General features: G+C 40.2%; 1 protein-coding gene across 3 annotated transcripts in view; it reads right to left on the bottom strand.

Annotated features, from left to right (window-relative positions):
• WRNIP1 (WRN helicase interacting protein 1) overlaps window positions 1-19,526 on the bottom strand; it is a 118,365-nt gene that overhangs the window by 11,156 nt on the left and 87,683 nt on the right. For 2 of the 3 annotated variants that reach the window (XM_075826697.1, XM_075826695.1), the window contains exon 5: window positions 1,159-1,314. The exons of the other annotated variant lie outside the window; for it this stretch is intronic. In XM_075826697.1, the coding sequence (XP_075682812.1) occupies window positions 1,159-1,314 (156 nt within the window). The remainder of the gene's footprint in view (window positions 1-1,158; window positions 1,315-19,526) is intronic. 3 annotated transcript variants of the gene reach the window in all.

The raw sequence follows: 19,526 nt of genomic DNA, 5'->3' as shown, positions 1-19,526 counted from the left end.
ATAAAGTTGTCTTTCTTCAAATATGGAGACACAAAAACAAATAATTTTGAAAAAAAGTGTTTTTACTGTGTAAAAGTAGTAAAACATACAAAATCTATATAAATTTGGTATCGTTGCAATCGCAACAACCCGCTGAATAAAGTTATTGTGTTATTTATACCACACAGTAAATGCCGTAAATTTAGGATGCAAAAAAGTGTGGCGAAATTGCAGTCCCCCCACCCAAAAAATGGTGCTATTAAAAATTAGAACTTGTCCCGCAAAAAAAAAGCTATGTCGACGCAAAAATAAGAAAGTTCTAGCTCTTTGAATGAGATGATGGAAAAACTTAAAAAAATAGCTTGGTCATTAAGGTCTAAAATAGGCTGGTCATTAAGGGGTTAAATGTCTTTTTCTATCCATTTAAAACCAATAATGGCTTTCAATTTACATTGAAGAGATCGTGCTCACCAGTGTGGGATTGAAATTGGAATTGGCCTTCTTATTTACAGGATGCACTGTTGGCCTGATGTGGTTTTCATTACTCCCGATCCCGCAGCTCACATAAACTAACCAATAGGCTGCCTGTCTAAGAGAAAGATCCTTACTCGCCAAAGGCGCAGCCTACCATTGACTGTGAGCTCTCTCATTGGCACTTTTGCACGGGGGCTTCTTGCAAGTATATCGCCGTGGCGCTCCTCTCCCTCTTCCCCATACTGATACTTGCATGCAGCGCTTGTGCAGGAGTTGCTGAGAGCCTCTTATGCGCAGTCAATGGTTGGCAGCGGCGCGTACAGAGCTTTCTCATAGACAAGCAGCACCTGCGAAGAAAAGCCAGTGGGGTTTAGTCTCATGCTTAGAAATTTGCATGAAACTGTTTTTAAAAGCATGAAATTGCTTTTATAGGCATCAATGGTGCCTATACAGGCGTTATTGTGACCTCTGGCCTAGACTAGGATATTTACTTTAGCTTTTGTAAACAAGAACATTTTCATTCACTGACAGCAAACCGAGAAAATGAAACTGATTAGGAACTGAAACCAAATATATCAGAATGTTACACAATGATGAACCGTTACTGAAGTTTTTTCTGCACAGAAAAAAAATAAAAAATAGGCACTAGTTCTTTGAAGAGAATAATTTACTCACATAGACAGATCCAACAGATAATAAAAATACCTATATCTTCACTTGCAAATCTTACAAGCCGCCGAGCCACATAAAGCGGGTCCTCTCCACCTTCGAGCATTCGTCCAAGCCAATATAGCGAAGCATTCTGATCTGATCCACGCATTGACTTGTGTAGAGCAGATATACAGTTATAGTGTTCTTCTCCTACATATAAATATAAGTCACACATTCAGACAGCTAAAATGTATGTGTCATTCACACATCTAACACACGGAAACAACAGAATAATGTAGATATAGAGGCTATGGAAACTCTTAACTGCCAAGGTGACTATTTTATCAATAAATACAAACATTTAACATAATACATGTGCAGTTCTGAGAAAAGTAAGCAATTGACGTGTAAATAATTGAAAGGGGTATTCCGGTTACAATAAGTTACCCCCTATTTGTAGGGTAAGCGGTAACTTGCTGATTGGTGGCTGTCCGTTTACGAGAACGGGGAGCTTGAAGTTGCCCGAACACCAAGTTCGAACCGAGCGGCAGGTCGCTCTTGCGCACTGTCGCTCCATTCATTCTCTATGGCAGCGCCAGAAAAAGCCGAACACTGCACTCGGCTATCTCCGGCGCTCCCATAGAGAATGAATGGAGCGGCAGTGCGCATGAGCGACCTGCCGCTCGGTTCAAACTTGGGGTTCGGGCAACGTCTGGCTCCCCATTCTCGTAAACAGTGGGGGTCGAGTTTTCGGACACCCACCGATCAGCAAGTTACCCCTTACCGTACGGATAGGGGGTAACTTGCTGTAACTGGAATACCCCTTTAAAGTATGTGAACTGTGACATCCAAATACGGTAGCAATAGTTATTTATCAGTGCACATGATAAAGCGAAGGATCGTTCAACGATGGGTGTTGTATGGCTGGTAATCTACAGGGACGATGGCTGGTAATCTACAGGGACGATGGCAGGTAATCTACAGGGACGATGGCTGGTAACCTACAGGGACGATGGGGGTAATCTACAGGGGTGGGCATTGAGGACACCATGGACCAATAGGATGCCTGAAATGCCGGTATATGCCAGAAGTTCAGTGGAACCTGAAAATATGTGCCGAGCCACATAGACCAGAGGAGCAGAGGGATCTCCTCCACTAGTCGTTGAAACGGGGTTAGGGGAGTATGTATTTTCTTATTTTTATTAGGCACTATTGGGTCATTACACTGTGTGGGGGCAGCTATAGGGACATTATACTGTGTATGGGGCTGTGTCAGGGGGTATATTATATACAGTAGTATACAGCAGGCTCAGGGGGATCTATATTAATTAAACGGCATGGCATGCAAATCGGGGGCAAGGCAGGCAAAAGGGATGTGGCCTACAAATCGTTTATTAATCATAAATCGAGGTTACATGTTCAATTAATCGTGACGTTGATCATAATCGCCCAGCCCTATAAGGGCTTATTTGTGCTTAATTTACCTGTCACATTGACCAGTTATAAAAGTGAAAAAAATAAATAAATAAAAAAATCGGTGGTCACAGGACATTCCCTTTAAGGATAGGGTTTCAAGGTAATAATTTGTCACTTGCGAGTTGCCGCAACCTCAACGACACAAATGCTAGGCTTATTAACTACTGATTATTTACTGAAACAAAAGAGGCAAAAGAGCAGCGTGCTCCTTTCATACAAGGCCTTGTTTACAACAGTGCAGGTTTGGTACAGTTAGTTTGGTTTATGTTCTAGCACAATCCATATTAGAGTCCAAATTTCTATTTTTGGATCCATTGCTGATAAATAGAATCAAATTTGCACTGTGTACAAGACCTGAAGGCTGAGAGAATAACTATTTGCCCCACTTTAGTTATTTTAATCTGGAAAGAAATATCTAAGTAATTCACACAGAAGGTGTCTGGGAACAGTTCATAGGAAAAAAATTGATAAATGGATTTTCTATTGCTGATCTGTATCATGATTTTTTTTAAATGTAAATATTTTTGCTGTGCCATATCTTTTCACATAGATTATTAACAGATTTTATGTATTCACTACAGTAAACTGGTTTTCTGCTGCAAATTGCAACACTTTCACATCCTATATAAGGCTCAGCTAATGCTTGAATTTGTGCTAGAGCACTTGGTACTGCTATATGGTTTTCCTTCTTAGGGGACACGTACCTTGATGAATGAGTTTCAGACCTTTAGCACATATAAAGCATTATAAGAAACAGCTGCACTGCGGAGACTACTTATAAACAGAACACAAGATTACAAAATAGAGGCTGCTTTGTGGAAGGATCATATTTAACCTTGGAAGCACGCCAACAAATATTTAAATAAAATGGATGATACTTTTAAAGGGTTATTCACATATTTTTTTATTTGCCCAGATCCAAATTTGATAAAAAATAAACCCATAAGTTGCCTCTAATGCAATCTATTACCCCGATTTCTTCTATTTTTAACAGTCCAGGTCTGCAGCTTTGTTTTGCGTTGCTTAGCCCTTTCCCTACATGACAAGTAAGCGCACTATGAAAGCCCTGACTAGGGCTCTGCTATACTAGACTCTGCTGTGATGTGCTGAATACAGCATAATAGGACGGCTACAGGCCTTCTGTGCATGTTCATTCTTCAGAGCAGCATTGAGGTGGTCAGGTTGGGAACTGCTGCACATGGTTTCCTCAATGCATGCGCCTGAGAACCTGTTTCATAGAAAGGAATAGCAAAAGCATATGCAGAAATGCAGCAGTGGCTGTAACCAGTAGAAATATAAAATAAACACACAGTTAGGGATCTGGCGTATACTTTCTCTAAAAATCTCCAGAACGGTGCAATACAGGAAAATCAAGATCATTATTGAGCATAGAGTTGGGAATACAACTTTAAATAAATATATTATATAAACTAATGTATAGAAAGAAAAACAATTAACATGCAAAGAAATATTTTTTTTTATTTTAAAATATACAACATACTTATTTTAACCCCTTTGTGTCGTGCGACGGAAATATCCATCGCCGGCAAGTGTTACTTCGCGCAGAGCGACGGATACATCCGTCATTCACTAACTGTCACTGTGTGTAAACACAGTGATAAATCCCTAGCAACAGCTGTCGTAGACAGCAGATCGTGACAGGGAGCAGTCAGGGGACCAATCACAGTGGTCCCAGTACGGCGATCGCTGTGATTGGTCAGTCAGATTTGACTATATACACACACACACACATATATATATATATATAGATTTATATATATATATATATATATATATATTATAGAGTAGCGTTAGGCATTGGGTAGCGTTAAGCGTAGGGCGTTAGTTGGGGTGGGCAATTAGTTAGATAGTTTGGGCTAGTGTTAGGGAACATTTATTAGCGTTAGGTTTATAGTGTGGTAGTTTTAGCGTTTATATATAAAAGAAAAAATTCTAAAAAAAAAAAAATAGGGTAGTGTTTAGTTAGCGTTACACTTAGTTAGGTTAGTAAGATTAGCATGGCTCAGCGTCTGTATACGGCAGAAGAGGCCTACGCCATGATCTGCTCGGATACAGAAAACGCAAGTGAGACTGATAAGCAATTTTTAGTTTTATTTCGTCCACTAGCACCAGTGACTAGGAGTCCCAGGCAAGGCGCCGCAGGCACGATTGTCCAACTGGCACTAGTGCCAATGATCCTAATTGGGTGCCCACGGAGTCATATACCCAGTGTGTTCCAGAATTTAATTCTGTGACGGGCATCCAAATTGGCAGAGAGGGGTTTAGGGAGGAGGACTTTTAAATATTTCTCTCAGAGGAATTATTAGTCCTAATTTATACGCTGCTCAATTTATTGCCAGTCACCCCACCTCTTATTACGCCAAAAATAGCGTGTGGCAACCAGTAGTTGTGGCAGACATTTTAACATTTTGTGGACTCCTATTGAACATGGGTTTGGTTAAGAAACCCACAATTAGGTCTTATTGGACATCTGATGTCCTACACGACACACCTTTGTACAGGGAAGTGATGACAAGGCAGCGCTTTGAGACCATACTGCGCTTCCTTCATTTCATGGATAACACCCTTTGCCCACCCCACAGTGACCCCAGCCATGACCGGGTTTTTAAAATTAAGCGACTTTTAAATGATTTAAAACGGCAAGTTTTCACAGACCTATACCCCCGAAAAAAATATTGCCGTGGATCAGTCCCATGTCATTTTCAAAGGCCGGCTTCAATTCAGGCAATATTTGCCAAAGAGGAGGGCCGGATTTGGGTTAAAAATTAATAAATTATGTGAGACTGACTTGGGAGTGTATTAAGGGAAAGACTCCCAAATAGTCCCTCCAGAATGCCCCCCTTCACTCAACATCAGGGGGAAATTTGTATGGGACCTTTTGCACCCTCTTTTTGATAAGTGGTACTACTTCTATGTGGACAATTTCTATTCCAGCATACCCCTCTTCAGGTGCCTATCAGAGTAAAAAACCCGTGGCCTGTGGCAGCATAGGCCGCAATCAAAAAGGCCTGCCAAAGTCCCTGGTCAACCAAAAATTAAAAGCTGGGGAAATCAGGGGGCTTTGTAATCAGTACTTGCTGCTTGTCAAATTCCATGACGAGAGGTCCTGATGCTTACATTTATTCACCCAGATAGCAGCAGCCACATTCCTGTACACGGGAGTAGTAGTACTGTCCGTAAGCCTGTGTGCATACAGGATTACAATAAATATATTGGTGGGGTGGACCTTGCAGACCAGATGCTGCAGCCCTACAGCGCTGTCCGGAAATCCCGGATACAGTACAAAAAAACTGGCCGTTCACCTCATCCAAGTGTCCCTACACAATTCATTTGTGATTTTTAGAAAGGCGGGGTAACCAGGGATCCTATCTTGAATATCAAAAAAAGGTGATAAAATATCTTATATTTGGAGACCAGGCCCAGGGGAGGGGAGGGGTGGCATCCAAGCCAAGCCAGCAGAATTGTCCCAGGACAACATTTCCCATCTGAAGTGCCCCCTACTGCCAAAAAAAAAGCCAACCCCAAAAGAGATGTAGCGTATGTTCTAAAAACGGTATACGGAGGGAAACCAGTTGCCAATGCCACACCTGCCCAGAGAAACCAGGGCTCTGCATTAGGGCAGGTTTCCTGGTGTACCATACAACCCTAAATTTATGATTTGATTTTAAATATTTTTTATAGCCTTTATGCACTTTGATATTTTCTAAATTTAGATTTCTTTTTAACTTCACCTTTTATTACACTATAGCCCACATATAAATTGGAATACAAGAAAAATAACAAAATGAATACCATAAGGGAAAGATCCCCACCAACAAAAAAAAATATTCTCACTACACCCCTAGATGAATACCTTGTCCTGTAAATGACTTGTGAAAAAAAAACACAAAAAAAACTACATTTTATTTTTTACACTACATTTGCTTTAATTCCTGCAACAAAACTTGGCCTTTAACTACTCACTACAACCCCTAGATGAATATCTTAGGGTTGTAGCTTTCAAAATGGGGTTACTTTTGGGGGTGTTAAATAGTTCTGCCAGCTCAAATCCTTTGTAAAGAAGGAGTGGGGCCTATAAGTCATTCAAGCTAAAATTATGTCCTGAAAACCATAGAGGGGGTTCCTGACATTTTGGGCCCCACCATGCGGCCAGGCAGTGGATTATGTCCTATGTGAAGGTATTTTTGAAACCTGTAGAAGCAGAGCAATGAATGTTGGGGTGCATTTTCTCAGTTTCATGTACTATGTCCTATAAATGACACATGTGAATTTTTTTTAATTATTTACGCGGTCTTTGCATTAAATTCAGCAAAGACCTGTGGGGTCAAAATACTCTCTACACCCCTAGATAAATACCTTAAGGGGTCTAGTTTTCTAAATAGGATCATTTATGGGGAGTTTCTATCGTTCTGGCGGCTCAATGCCTCTCCAAATGTGCAGTGGGGCCTAAAACATTTGCTAGCAAAATATGTGTCCTGAAAGCCAAAGGGTGCTCCCTTCATTTTGGGCCCTGCCGTGTGTGGAGGCAGCGTATTAGGGCCACAATGGGGGTATTTTTGAACACAGGAGAAACAGGGTGATATATTTTGGGGTGTGATTCTTCAGTCTCATGTTTGAAATCTGCCTTTAAAATGATACATTTGTGAAAAAATTTAAATTACATTTTTTTACACCTTCTTTGCATGAATTCCTACAAAAAAACGATGGGGTCAAAATACTTACAACACCCCTTAATAAAATACCTGAAGGGGTGTAGTTTTCAAAATGGGATCATTTATGGGGGTTTCCATCATTCTGACACCCATGAACCTCATGAAACTTGGCTTGGTGCAGGAAAACAAAATGTACTTCAAAATGTATAAAATTATTATTACATTTATAAGTCTTCTAAATTGTTAAAATGTTTTTTTCAAAAGTGCAGCCAAAATGGAGTAAAGAGATGGAAATATAAATGTAATAAAAAAATATACAGTATGTATGTATGTACATATATGACATATTGCAGTTCAAACTAGGGAAAAATTAAAATTTTTACAAAATGTCTTACTTTTTTAAAATTAATATACGCTAATTGTATAAGTCTACTTTTATCACTAAAATAAAGTAGAACATGTGACGAAAAAACAATGTCAGAATTACTTGGATATACAAAACTATTGCAGAGCTATTCTCTGATAAAAGTCAGACATACCAGATTTTCCATATCTGGCTTGGTCATTAAGTGACATACCGGCATTATGACTATCTGACATTATGGAGCGAACTCATCTAATGGCATTTAATGATATATGTCTGAAGTACAACATACCCCGTAGGGACTGCTATAAATCCCTTAGAATACGTCATTTGTTGAGTACATTGCCTCCTCTGATTGATTCCCCTAAAACGCCTTTTGAATTGTCATTCACTAATCTGGATAAAACATGCAAAGGGATATCAAAAATTTATAAAGGTATTTATTGTGTGAGGGTTTGCTTCGGGAGGAATTTCCTTGTCTGGGGCATTGGGAGAGAGATCTGGGAATCCCTAGAAGTACGCAGGATTGGGAAGCCACTTTCAATCTAGCTTGCTCTCTCTCTAAGTGCGCTACACATTTGGAAGTGTCTAGGAAAATAATGTATAGGTGGTATTACACTCCTAGTCGTTTGTCGCGAATATATCCAACATCATCAGATAGGTGCTGGAGGTGCCTCACTTCTAAGGGTACCATCCTCCATATTTTCTGGGAGTGTATAGTATTGTCCAGCTTTTGGCAGCAAGTAGAAGATTTCTTACGATCTCTTTTAGGGGTTGACATTCAGCTCGCCCCTGCTCTAGCCCTACTGCATGTGGGATTGGTGGATTTCTCTCCGGGTGTCAGAAACGTACTTTTTCATGGATTGCTGTCTGCAAAAATATTGATTGCAAAATACTGGAAATCTACAAAAGCGCCTAGTATGAGTGAAGTGATTTTATATGTTAACAATAATTGTGTTATGGAACGCGCTTTAGCCTCTATTCAAGGGTCCTACGCTTGTACTTTCTTATGGAATCAATGGACTGACTTCTACTTACTCCGACATACTCTTATGATTAACTTAGTCAAATATGTGGTCAATTTGCAATGTCTGAATCCGGAGTTTTGTTTGTTTGTTTCTTTTTTGTTTTTCTGTAAAAAAAATGTGATCCTTATCCCAATGCTTTGTTTGCAATGTTTCATTGCTGTATGTAATGATTAGATGTATACTGGATCAATAAAAATCTGTTTATTAAAAAAGTGACAAACTGGCCCAGTAATTAAGGGGTTAAAAGAGGCTCTATACAAAGTAAAATTAATTTATGTTCTAAATAGTTAACATAGACCAAGTTCAATTTGGTTCCACAGTGCCGATCCCTGGGACTGTAGCTGAAGGAGGCCATTGTATGTTTACATATGCTTATCCATACAGGCAGTTCTACATTTGCAATATGGCCATAAAGATGGACCTATTGTGCCAATAGACAAGTCTTATTGATTGGCCAGGAGAACATAACTTTTTCTGGTTTGGGAGGCCACATTAGAAGACTAATACTAGAAGAAACGACAACCGTACTGGAGTTGTTAAGGATTACTACAGTAACATATTCCCTCACAGCAAGAGCATTGTAGATCATTCTGTAAGCAGGTTAGGCGCAACATAGCAGCGACAAGATGATTCTGCTGAGCAATTAATGCTGTGCGAGTTGCCCCATCCCCCTCCCAATTCTTACTGTATGTGTCCTGTGTTTGCTAATACTCAGGAATAAAAAAATAAAAATACATTGACATTTTGTCTGTTTGCTGCCAGGTAGCAGACAGAAGTGCCCCAGTCCCAGGAGGAACGTTCCATGTAGGAGTTAAATATATAGGCATGTTATACATTGGGCTGAATGTGGCAAAACGGTTTATGGATAAAAAAAAAATAATAATGCCCAGGTCTCAGTCACAATACCTCTTTTCATATATAAAGCACATTACAAACATACCTTTGACAGCCTTTACATACCGAATAGTCTCCGTCAATAACAGGCTTCAAACCTTATCTTTATCATATCTCAAATTGCTATGCAACTTATTGTAAGGAGCCAGTTTAGGGCTGCCAGAGGCGAACTGTAATGTTCTTCAATGGGATTACCAACAGAATTTACAGATCATGTCTGCCCCATGATAACCCCTTAACTTCACATATCTCCTGCTCTGCTTCCCTTTACCGCTCTTTTATACCATACACTTATAGAAGCTTTGCACTTTAGGTTTAATGAAAATCATTACCCTGTTAAAATAGAAATGCAAAACTTTAGTCTGCCTCTTATAGATAAATATTGTTTTCTCTATAATGTTAAGGACAACTATTTTTATCATACACTCCACTGAAGAGCCCACTGGTATGTCCTCATTATGATGACAAGGTTAACAATGTACCGGCCCTGTGGGCTTGCATCCAAGTTTTCAACTTGCAGATTAAGACTGCAACAATACACCCAGACAGCTGCACATATTGCGCCAGCGCTGCAGACGTCATGCTGTCCATTCTCTGGCAATAAGAATCTTTTCTAATAGGGGAAAAAGCTCTTGGAATGACTTGCTACTGTACAAAATGGTTACTCAAGCAACGTTTTCAGAGCTCAGAATACCTAAAAAGGTTTCTCTAAAAATTGCACAACAAAAATGTTGAAAATATGTATTTTAATGGATCGTGCACCAACAGGGGTTGTCACATGCCCGGGACCTACCTCTGTATGCCAAATCAGAGAGCTGCTACAAAAGATAGTCTAAGCGGACTCCGCATGATCATGGATTACATGGCCGCCATCTTTATCCCCCCCCCCCCCCGGTCATAGTAGCAGAAATGTGTCGACAACCACAGCATAAAAACATAACTATGGGGATGTCAAACCACAAATCACAGAGAAGGCAGTTTTAGGATTTCTGGATCTGATGTCACTCATGAAGAACAGTGGGGGTCATTTCCAGTAGGAGTACAATGGTTTCCATAAATGCAGCAACATGCCAGTACACGCTGCGGTTATAGTATGGGGAAATGGTTTACAGGCAGATTTATAGCCATCTCTGCACAGAAAAAACATCTGTCACCTTTGCAATGTTCATCAAAATGTTTGGGAGGGGGTGAAGGAGACATTAAGAGCCGTTGCCAGGTAAAGGGCCTGTGTCCTTAGTAGTCCTATTTGCTATAGGTAGCATATGGTTAACATGTTTTACTATACTAAATTCTAATGTTACTGGGGAAGATTTCCACGAGAGTGTCCTGTACATAGTAATAAGAGGAACACACAAATACAGTAAAATTCATTAATGCGCTCTAGGGCTGGGCGATTTTGCCAAAAAATGTAATCCAGATTTGCATCAACCCTATGGGTGATCTTAGATTTGAATATTGTTTTTCTTATTACTATTAATCTGGCCATACACTTATTACAATCGCCTCAAAACGGCGGATCAATTATATGTCGTGTCGCTCTTGCGAACAATCTGACCATCAACATGTCAGAATAAATTGGCAGATCAGGGACACAGCTTTATTTAAAAAAAAAAAAGGATAAGATACAGAATGCATTTGCGCAAAGTCGTGAATGATCGGCCGTAATTGGCCAAGCATGCCTTACACGACTAGTTCCAACCAGCGACCGCTGAAACAAATGTAACATGACAGATCACGTTTTTGGCGGTCTGTCAGCCTTTGCAACCATTCTTCATTTGTTTTTAATTTTAAGACGAAAGTAATCCGAAATGGCCAGAATTGGCCATTTGGGTTGACTTTCATATATGGAGTATGGCCAGCTTTGGGTTGAAAGGACACCAGAGTACATGGAGGAAAACAACATGGCGAGAACGCACATTTCAGGTTAGAATTCTAATGGACAAAGACAATATTACATTGCACAAGATCGTCCTATATTCTGTTGTTTTTAGGCCCTGTCGACACTGTTATAGTCTCCGTTTTAACGTATATGTAGTGAAAATCTTCAGACGTATCCATTAAAACGGAGGCTATGACGGACGCTATACAGTGGCATTCATCACTCATTCACTATAATGGTATTTGTTTACTGTATATGGCATTAACCCCTTCAGGACTGAGCCTGTTTTGGCCTTGAGGACGAAGCCGATTTTTTCAAATCTGACATGTATTCCCTTATGTAGAAATAACTTGGGAATGCTTTTACCTATCCAAGTGATTGAGATTGTTTTCTCGTGACATATTGTACTTCATGTTCGTAAAAAAATGGTCGATAAATTCAATATTTGTGTGTAAAAAACACCAAAATGTACAAAAATTTGCATTTTTCTAAAATCACATTTATCTGCTTGTATGACAGATAGTAATACCACACAAAATAGTTACCATATCATATATCCCATATGTGTACTTTATGTTTGCATAGTTTTTTTGAACATTCTTTTATTTTTACAGGACGTTACAAGGCTTAGAACTTTAGCAGCAATTTCTCATATTTTCAAGAAAATGTCAAAAGGCCATTTTTTCAGGGACCAGTTCAGGTCTGAAGTGGCTTTGAGGGCCTTATATATTAGAAAGTCCCCATAAATCACCCCATTTTGAAAACTGCACCCCTCAAAGTATTCAAAACAGCATTCAGAGAGTGTTTTAACCCCATAGGCGTTTCTTAGGAATTAAAGCAAAGTAAAGGTGAAATTTACAGAATTCCTTTTTTTTTTGCCAAAAATCATTTGTAATACAGTTTTTTTCTGTAACACAGAAGGTTTTACATGAGAAATGCAACTCAATACAGATTGCTCAGATTCTGCAGTTTTTAGAAATATCCCACATGTGGCTTAGTGTGGTAATGGACTGAAGCACCGGCCTCCGAAGCAAAAGGAACACCTACTGGATTTTGGGGCCTCCTTTTTAAAAAAAATATATATTTTAGGCACCATGTCCGGTTTGAAGAGGTCTTGTGGTGCCAAAACAGTAAAAAAAACTTGTCCCCATTTTGGAAACTACACCCCTCAATGAAATTTATCTAAGGGGATAGTTAGCGTTTTGACACCACAGTTTTTTTGCTAAATGTATTTGAATTAGTCTGTGAAGATGAAAATCTTTTTTTCTGAAAAAAAAAAATAGAAATTGTAAATTTTTACAAGGAATAAAGGAGAAAAAGCACCCCAGCATTTGTAAAGCAATTTCTCCCGATTATGGAAAAATCACAGATGTGGTAATAAACTGCTGTTTGGACCCAGAGCGGGGCTTAGAAGGGAATTTGGCTTTTGGAGCGAAAATTTAGCTGAAATGGTTTTCGGGTGTCATGTCGTATTTGCAAAGCCCCTGAGGTACCAAAACAGCGGAAACCCCCCAAAAGTGACCCCATTTGTGAAACTACACCACTTAAGGGATATAGTGATTATTTTGACTCCACATGTCTCTTGCAGAATTTATTAGAATTACGCCGTAAAAATGAATATCTACATTATTTCCACTAAAATGTTGAATTTTTTAATTTTCACAAAGAATAAAGAAGGAAAAAGCACCCAAACATTTGTAAAGCAATTTCTCCCAAGTACGGCAATACCCCACATGTGGTCATGAATGTTTTTAATTAGAAATTAATTAACCCTTTCTGGACTGGTCCATATTTTATTTTTTTCACTCCACGCCTTTCAAGAGCCATAACGTTTTTATTTTTTCGTCAATAGAGCGTTGCGAGGGCTTATTTCTTGCAGGACCTACTGTAGTTTTGGTATGTAAAACTTTTTGAGCACTTTTTATTAAAACATTTTTGTTTTAGAGCGAAGGTGACAAAAGAAAAAGCGATTTTGGCGTTTTAAATTCCTTATTATTTACGGCGTTCACCGTGCGAGTTAAATAACGGTATATTGTATTAGTTGGGACTTTTACAGACACAGCGATACCAATTTTGTGTATTTTTTACATTGCTTTAGCGGGAAAAAATGTGAAAAGGGTTTTCTTTTTGATTTTAAATATTTAATTTTTTTTACAAAAAACTATTTAATATTTTTTTTACACATTTTATTAGTCCCCCTAGGGGACTTGAACCAGCGATCATTAGAATACTAATGTATTGCAGGATATTGTAATTTTTACAGGCTGACACCCGCAACGTATGGCACGGGCTAAGCGCGTGAGCCCGCTCCATACACCCACCCACACTCCACGACATGCTATTAAGTCATGGTGCACGAAGGGGTAAATGCGCAATGGGTGGTGCAGAGTGAAAATTAAAATTTTCCGGATATGCCATTTTAGTGCACAATATGTTGTGCCCAGTTTGTGCCACTGAAGACAAATACCTCAAAATATTAAATCTGGTTCTCCCGGGTATGGCGATGTCAGATCTGTGGACGTAAACTGCTGTTTGGGCACATAAGAGAGGGAGCGCCATTTGGATTTTGGAGCACAGATTTTGCTTGGTATTATTTCTGTTTGGGGTTTTACTTGTATTTCAGTTTATAATGTGAGGGCATATATGTCATAAGTACAGAGTATATCAGGGGCATAATAATGGGGTAAATAAATAATTCATAGATATGTGGCCAGCATCGCACTGATAAATGTTGTCGGATGTTACCCGCTTTTAGAAATAGAAAACAACGCTTTTTATTTTTTCTTCACCGGAGCTGTGTGAGGGCTTATTTGTTGCGGGACAATCTGTAGTTTTCATTGGTATCATTTCGGGGTGCATGCGGTTTTGTTGATCACTTTTTATTCCATTTTTTGTCAAGCAAGGTGACCAAAAACCATCAATTTGGACAATGTTTTTTCTTATTTTTTTTTTTCTTACGGCGTTCACCCTGGACTATAAATGACAATTTTACTTTATGCTGCAGGTTGACACGATTACGGCGATACCATATGTATATAATTTTTTTTTTTTAGTTTTGCAGTGTTTGCGCAATAAAATCACTTTTTCATAAAATTATTTATTTTCTATGTCACCATATTCTGAGAGCCATAACTTTTTTATTTTCCACTCAAAAAAGCTGTGTAAGGGCTTGTTTTTTTATGGGACAGGTTGTAGTTTTTTTTGGTACTATTTTGGGGTACATGCGAGTTTTTGATAACTTTTTTTGTATATTTTGGGAGGGGTAGTGGCCAAAAAAATAGTGATTCTGGCATTGTTTTTTAAAAAAATGTTTAATTTATTTTTTGCAGTGTTCACCGTGCGCAAAAAACAACATTATAGTTTGATCGTTTGGGTCGTTACGAACGCAGTGATACCAAACATGTGTACTTTTTTAACGTGTTCATTTTTTTCCTATAATAAAAGACTTCTTATAGGAAAAAAAAGCATTTTTTGTTTATGTAACTTATAACTTTTATTAAACATTTTTATTAATCTTTTTTTTACTTGTCCCACTAGGGGACATTTAGACTAGCAGCTCTGACAGGACGTGACAGTCACTTTGACAGGGAGCCTATGAGGTCCAGCCTCTGGCTGGTCCTTATAGGCTTCTGTACATGGCAGCCCGCAAGCCATTGTCTAGCGTCCGGTTGCTATGGGTACAATCGCCAGCCCCCGTGATTTCACATCGGGGCTGCCGATCTGCGCTTAACACCTTAAATGCGGCGATCGCAATAGACTAAGGTAAAGACTGGCTAAGGGGTTAACCGCCTAAATCAGTGGCGATGGGCCGCTGATCGGCAACAGGGAATGCAGGGCAGACACTCTGCACAGTGAACCGCCGCGCAGCAGTTAACTGTCAAAGTACAGACGTAACTGCACGTCAAGGTGCGCAAAGTCACTGCTCACCTCGACGTGCAGTTACGTCAAGGTGCGGGAAGGGGTTAAATGTCATGCATGTTTATGACGTACATGTTAAACGGATACCATTATAGGTTATGGATGCCATTGCTAGGTATCCCTTACAGCCTCCAATTAACGTATAAGTCGGGTCCAATGACTTAATTGTCCATTATATCTCGGATCAAGCCGAGAGCACGACTATCCCCCACCTTCAAGATCTTTATAGCAGCCAGAGTAGCCAAATAAGCAGTCGAGGACTCCAGCTGCTACTGAACACAATCCCACACCGCCAAACCTTTCAAAGCAGTCTGAGACCCTGGCTCCGATGTCAGCCCGGGGAAGCGGCATCAATGCAGTTTCCCTGGGGTGGCCCCAGTGATATACAGTGAAGGAAATAAGTATTTGATCCCTTGCCGATTTTGGAAGTTTGCCCACTGTCAAAGACATGAACAGTCTAGAATTTTTAGGCTAGGTTAATTTTACCAGTGAGAGATAGATTATATTTAAAAAAACAAAACAGAAAATCAGTCAAAATTATATATATTTATTTGCATTGTGCACAGAGAAATAAGTATTTGATCCCCTACCAACCATTAAGAGTTCAGCCTCCTCCAGACCAGTTACACGCTCCAAATCAACTTGGTGCCTGCATTAAAGACAGCTGTCTTACATGGTCACCTGTATAAAAGACTCCTGTCCACAGACTCAATTAATCAGTCTGACTCTAACCTCTACAACATGGGCAAGACCAAAGAGCTTTCTAAGGATGTCAGGGACAAGATCATAGACCTGCACAAGGCTGGAATGGGCTACAAAACCATAAGTAAGACGCTGGGTGAGAAGGAGACAACTGTTGGTGCAATAGTAAGAAAATGGAAGACATACAAAATGACTGTCAATCGACATCGATCTGGGGCTCCATGCAAAATCTCACCTCGTGGGGTATCCTTGATCCTGAGGAAGGTGAGAGCTCAGCCGAAAACTACACGGGGGGAACTTGTTAATGATCTCAAGGCAGCTGGGACCACAGTCACCAAGAAAACCATTGGTAACACATTACGCCGTAATGGATTAAAATCCTGCAGTGCCCGCAAGGTCCCCCTGCTCAAGAAGGCACATGTACAGGCCCGTCTGAAGTTTGCAAATGAACATCTGGATGATTCTGAGAGTGATTGGGAGAAGGTGCTGTGGTCAGATGAGAATAAAATTGAGCTCTTTGGCATTAACTCAACTCGCCGTGTTTGGAGGAAGAGAAATGCTGCCTATGACCCAAAGAACACCGTCCCCACTGTCAAGCATGGAGGTGGAAACATCATGTTTTGGGGGTGTTTCTCTGCTAAGGGCACAGGACTACTTCACCGCATCAATGGGAGAATGGATGGAGCCATGTACCGTCAAATCCTGAGTGACAACCTCCTTCCCTCCACCAGGACATTAAAAATGGCTCGTGGCTGGGTCTTCCAGCACGACAATGACCCGAAACATACAGCCAAGGCAACAAAGGAGTGGCTCAAAAAGAAGCACATTAAGGTCATGGAGTGGCCTAGCCAGTCTCCAGACCTAAATCCCATCGAAAACTTATGGAGGGAGCTGAAGATCCGAGTTGCCAAGCGACAGCCTCGAAATCTTAATGATTTACAGATGATCTGCTAAGAGGAGTGGGCCAAAATTCCATCTAACATGTGTGCAAACCTCATCATCAACTACAAAAATCGTCTGACTGCTGTGCTTGCCAACAAGGGTTTTGCCACCAAGTATTAAGTCTTGTTTGCCAAAGGGATGAAATACTTATTTCTCTGTGCACAATGCAAATAAATATATATAAATTTTGTCAATGTGATTTTCTGTTTTGTTTTTTTTAAATATAATCTATCTCTCACTGGTAAAATTAACCTAGCCTAAAAATTCTAGATTGTTCATGTCTTTGACAGTGGGCAAACTTAGAAACTCAGCAAGGGATCAAAGACTTATTTCCTTCACTGTAACTGTCCATATATTGATAGTTATGTCGCTGGGACTGCCCCTGTGACGTAGCTTTCCTGAACTGCAGATAAGCAGACAAGGACTCTGGCTGAATTGAAGATGTTAAAGGGGTGATAGTCAGCCGATAGTTAGGGGAAGGTGCGGTTGGCACAGGGGACATGATAGAGGAGCGATCCTGCCTTCAAGATTTGCCCACAATAGATCGATCTGGACAGTTATTTCTGGTGCTTCCCTGTCAGACCCAGTACCCCGCTCAAGCCAAAAGCCCAACTATACCCCTTTCAAGATCTTTATAGCATCAAGTTAAATCTCTCAAATCAATTACAAATCGTTAATTGCTAAAATAATTTAGAACCCTAAATGCATCTAGCCCTTTCTTGAATGCAGTTATAGCATCCGCCATTACGAACTCTCGGGGTAGGGCATTCTATAGCTTGACTACTCTAACTGTAGAGAACCCTTTCCTATATTGATGTCTGAATCTCATTCCATCCACATGTAAAGAATGTACCTTGGTCCCTTGTACACTACATTAAAATCATAAATCATGTCCCAGTTATATTTATTGACACAAATACATTTATACATATTGATAAGATCACCTCTAAGGTGTCTTTTTTCCCCAAGCTGAACAAGCACAATTTTCACAGGCTCATTGTTAAACATCCCATTTATTAAAAGGGACTATATAGGATAAAAAAAAATATAGTGCTTTTAAAAACAGTGCCACACCTGTCCACAGGTTCATTGCAATACCAGATACAACCCACAGACAAGTGTGGTGCCTTTTCTAGAAGAAATCAGCCATGTTATTCTAGCTTTCCACATCCTCTCCAATCTAGTTGCCTATTCTTAAACCCTCTCCAAATCTCTCAAATCAATTAGTGTAGACCCCATATTCAAGATGTGGTCTTACAAAAGATTTATGGGGGGGGGGGGGATACACTTGGCTCACAGGTTTTTATCTCTCTTATATATAAACCCCAACATCTTATTTGCCTTTGCAGCTACTGCATGACATGGTACCAGGCTACAAACATGCACTTTGTAGTAGGATTCTGCAGTCATATTGTCATCCATTTGTCCCCTTCCTGCTAAGCTGCCAAATTTAAGTTAGTAAGACTTTAGGGACAGATGCAAGGGAGTATGTTGGATCAGACTACAAAGAGATTGTTTGTAGCCTGTTATAATGGAGGTATATAGTTTGGTATAGGAGCTGTAGGCTTCGTTCACATCTGCGTAAGGGCTCCGTTCTGGCATTCCGCCGGAGCTTCCCGCCAGAAAGGAATCCTGACTGAAACAAACTGAAACCATAGGTGCATCGCCAGTGATTTCAATGGTGACGAATCCGGTGCAAATGTTGGTTTTAGTTGTGCAAGGGTTCTGTCATTTTGACAGAATGAATAGTGTTGTCGACTACGGTATTGCTTCCGTCAAAATGACGGAACCCTTGCACAACTAAAAAACAAACAAACAAACCATTTGCACCAGATCCGTCACCATTGAAATCAATAGCGATGCAAAAGGAAACCTAAGGTTCCGTTCTGATGAAACGCCAGAACGGAGCCCTGAAGAAGATACGAACAAAGCCTAAAACAGAAGGGTTGCAATAGTGGACCTCTGAATCCTTTGTACGGCGTGGCTTCTTAAATTTAAAGGCAATAAAAGGTGGTGTATTTTATCTCAACATTCATTATAGAAAGTATCGGATTGCTGTTAACATTAATGATTTTCACATTCTTTCCTAGTCTCTCAAGGTGTGTACCTGATAACTGTTCCAGAAATGTTATTCCATCCCTCTATAATTACTGTATACCCCTCGCCCTGGTAATGTACTAAACTGCACAATAACACAAGCAAGCTTACAGTTAACCCCTTAACGACCAGGGACGAAAATGAACGTCATGGTCGGCTGCTAGTTCCCGCACCATGACGTTCATTTTCGTCCGCATTTCAAACTGTCACTCTGTGTAAACACAGAGTGACAGACGCGCGCTGACAGTTGTCCCCGACAGCTGAGACATCAGTCTTGCCGGACAGCGGACCATCGCCGCTGATTTCGGCAGTTAACCCCTTAAGTGCGGCGACGGATTGCCGTCACCGTATTTAAGTGGTTTGAAGCACATCAGCAGCCCCCACGAAGTGATCGTGGGGGCTACCGATGCTTGTCACGGCATTCGGAGGTCAGATAATGACCTCCGGGT

This window comes from Rhinoderma darwinii, chromosome 5 (assembly GCF_050947455.1).
Source record: "Rhinoderma darwinii isolate aRhiDar2 chromosome 5, aRhiDar2.hap1, whole genome shotgun sequence".
NCBI lineage: Eukaryota > Metazoa > Chordata > Amphibia > Anura > Rhinodermatidae > Rhinoderma > Rhinoderma darwinii.
Note: the sequence above shows the minus strand (reverse complement) of the source record. Positions and strands in the feature narration are given on the sequence as shown.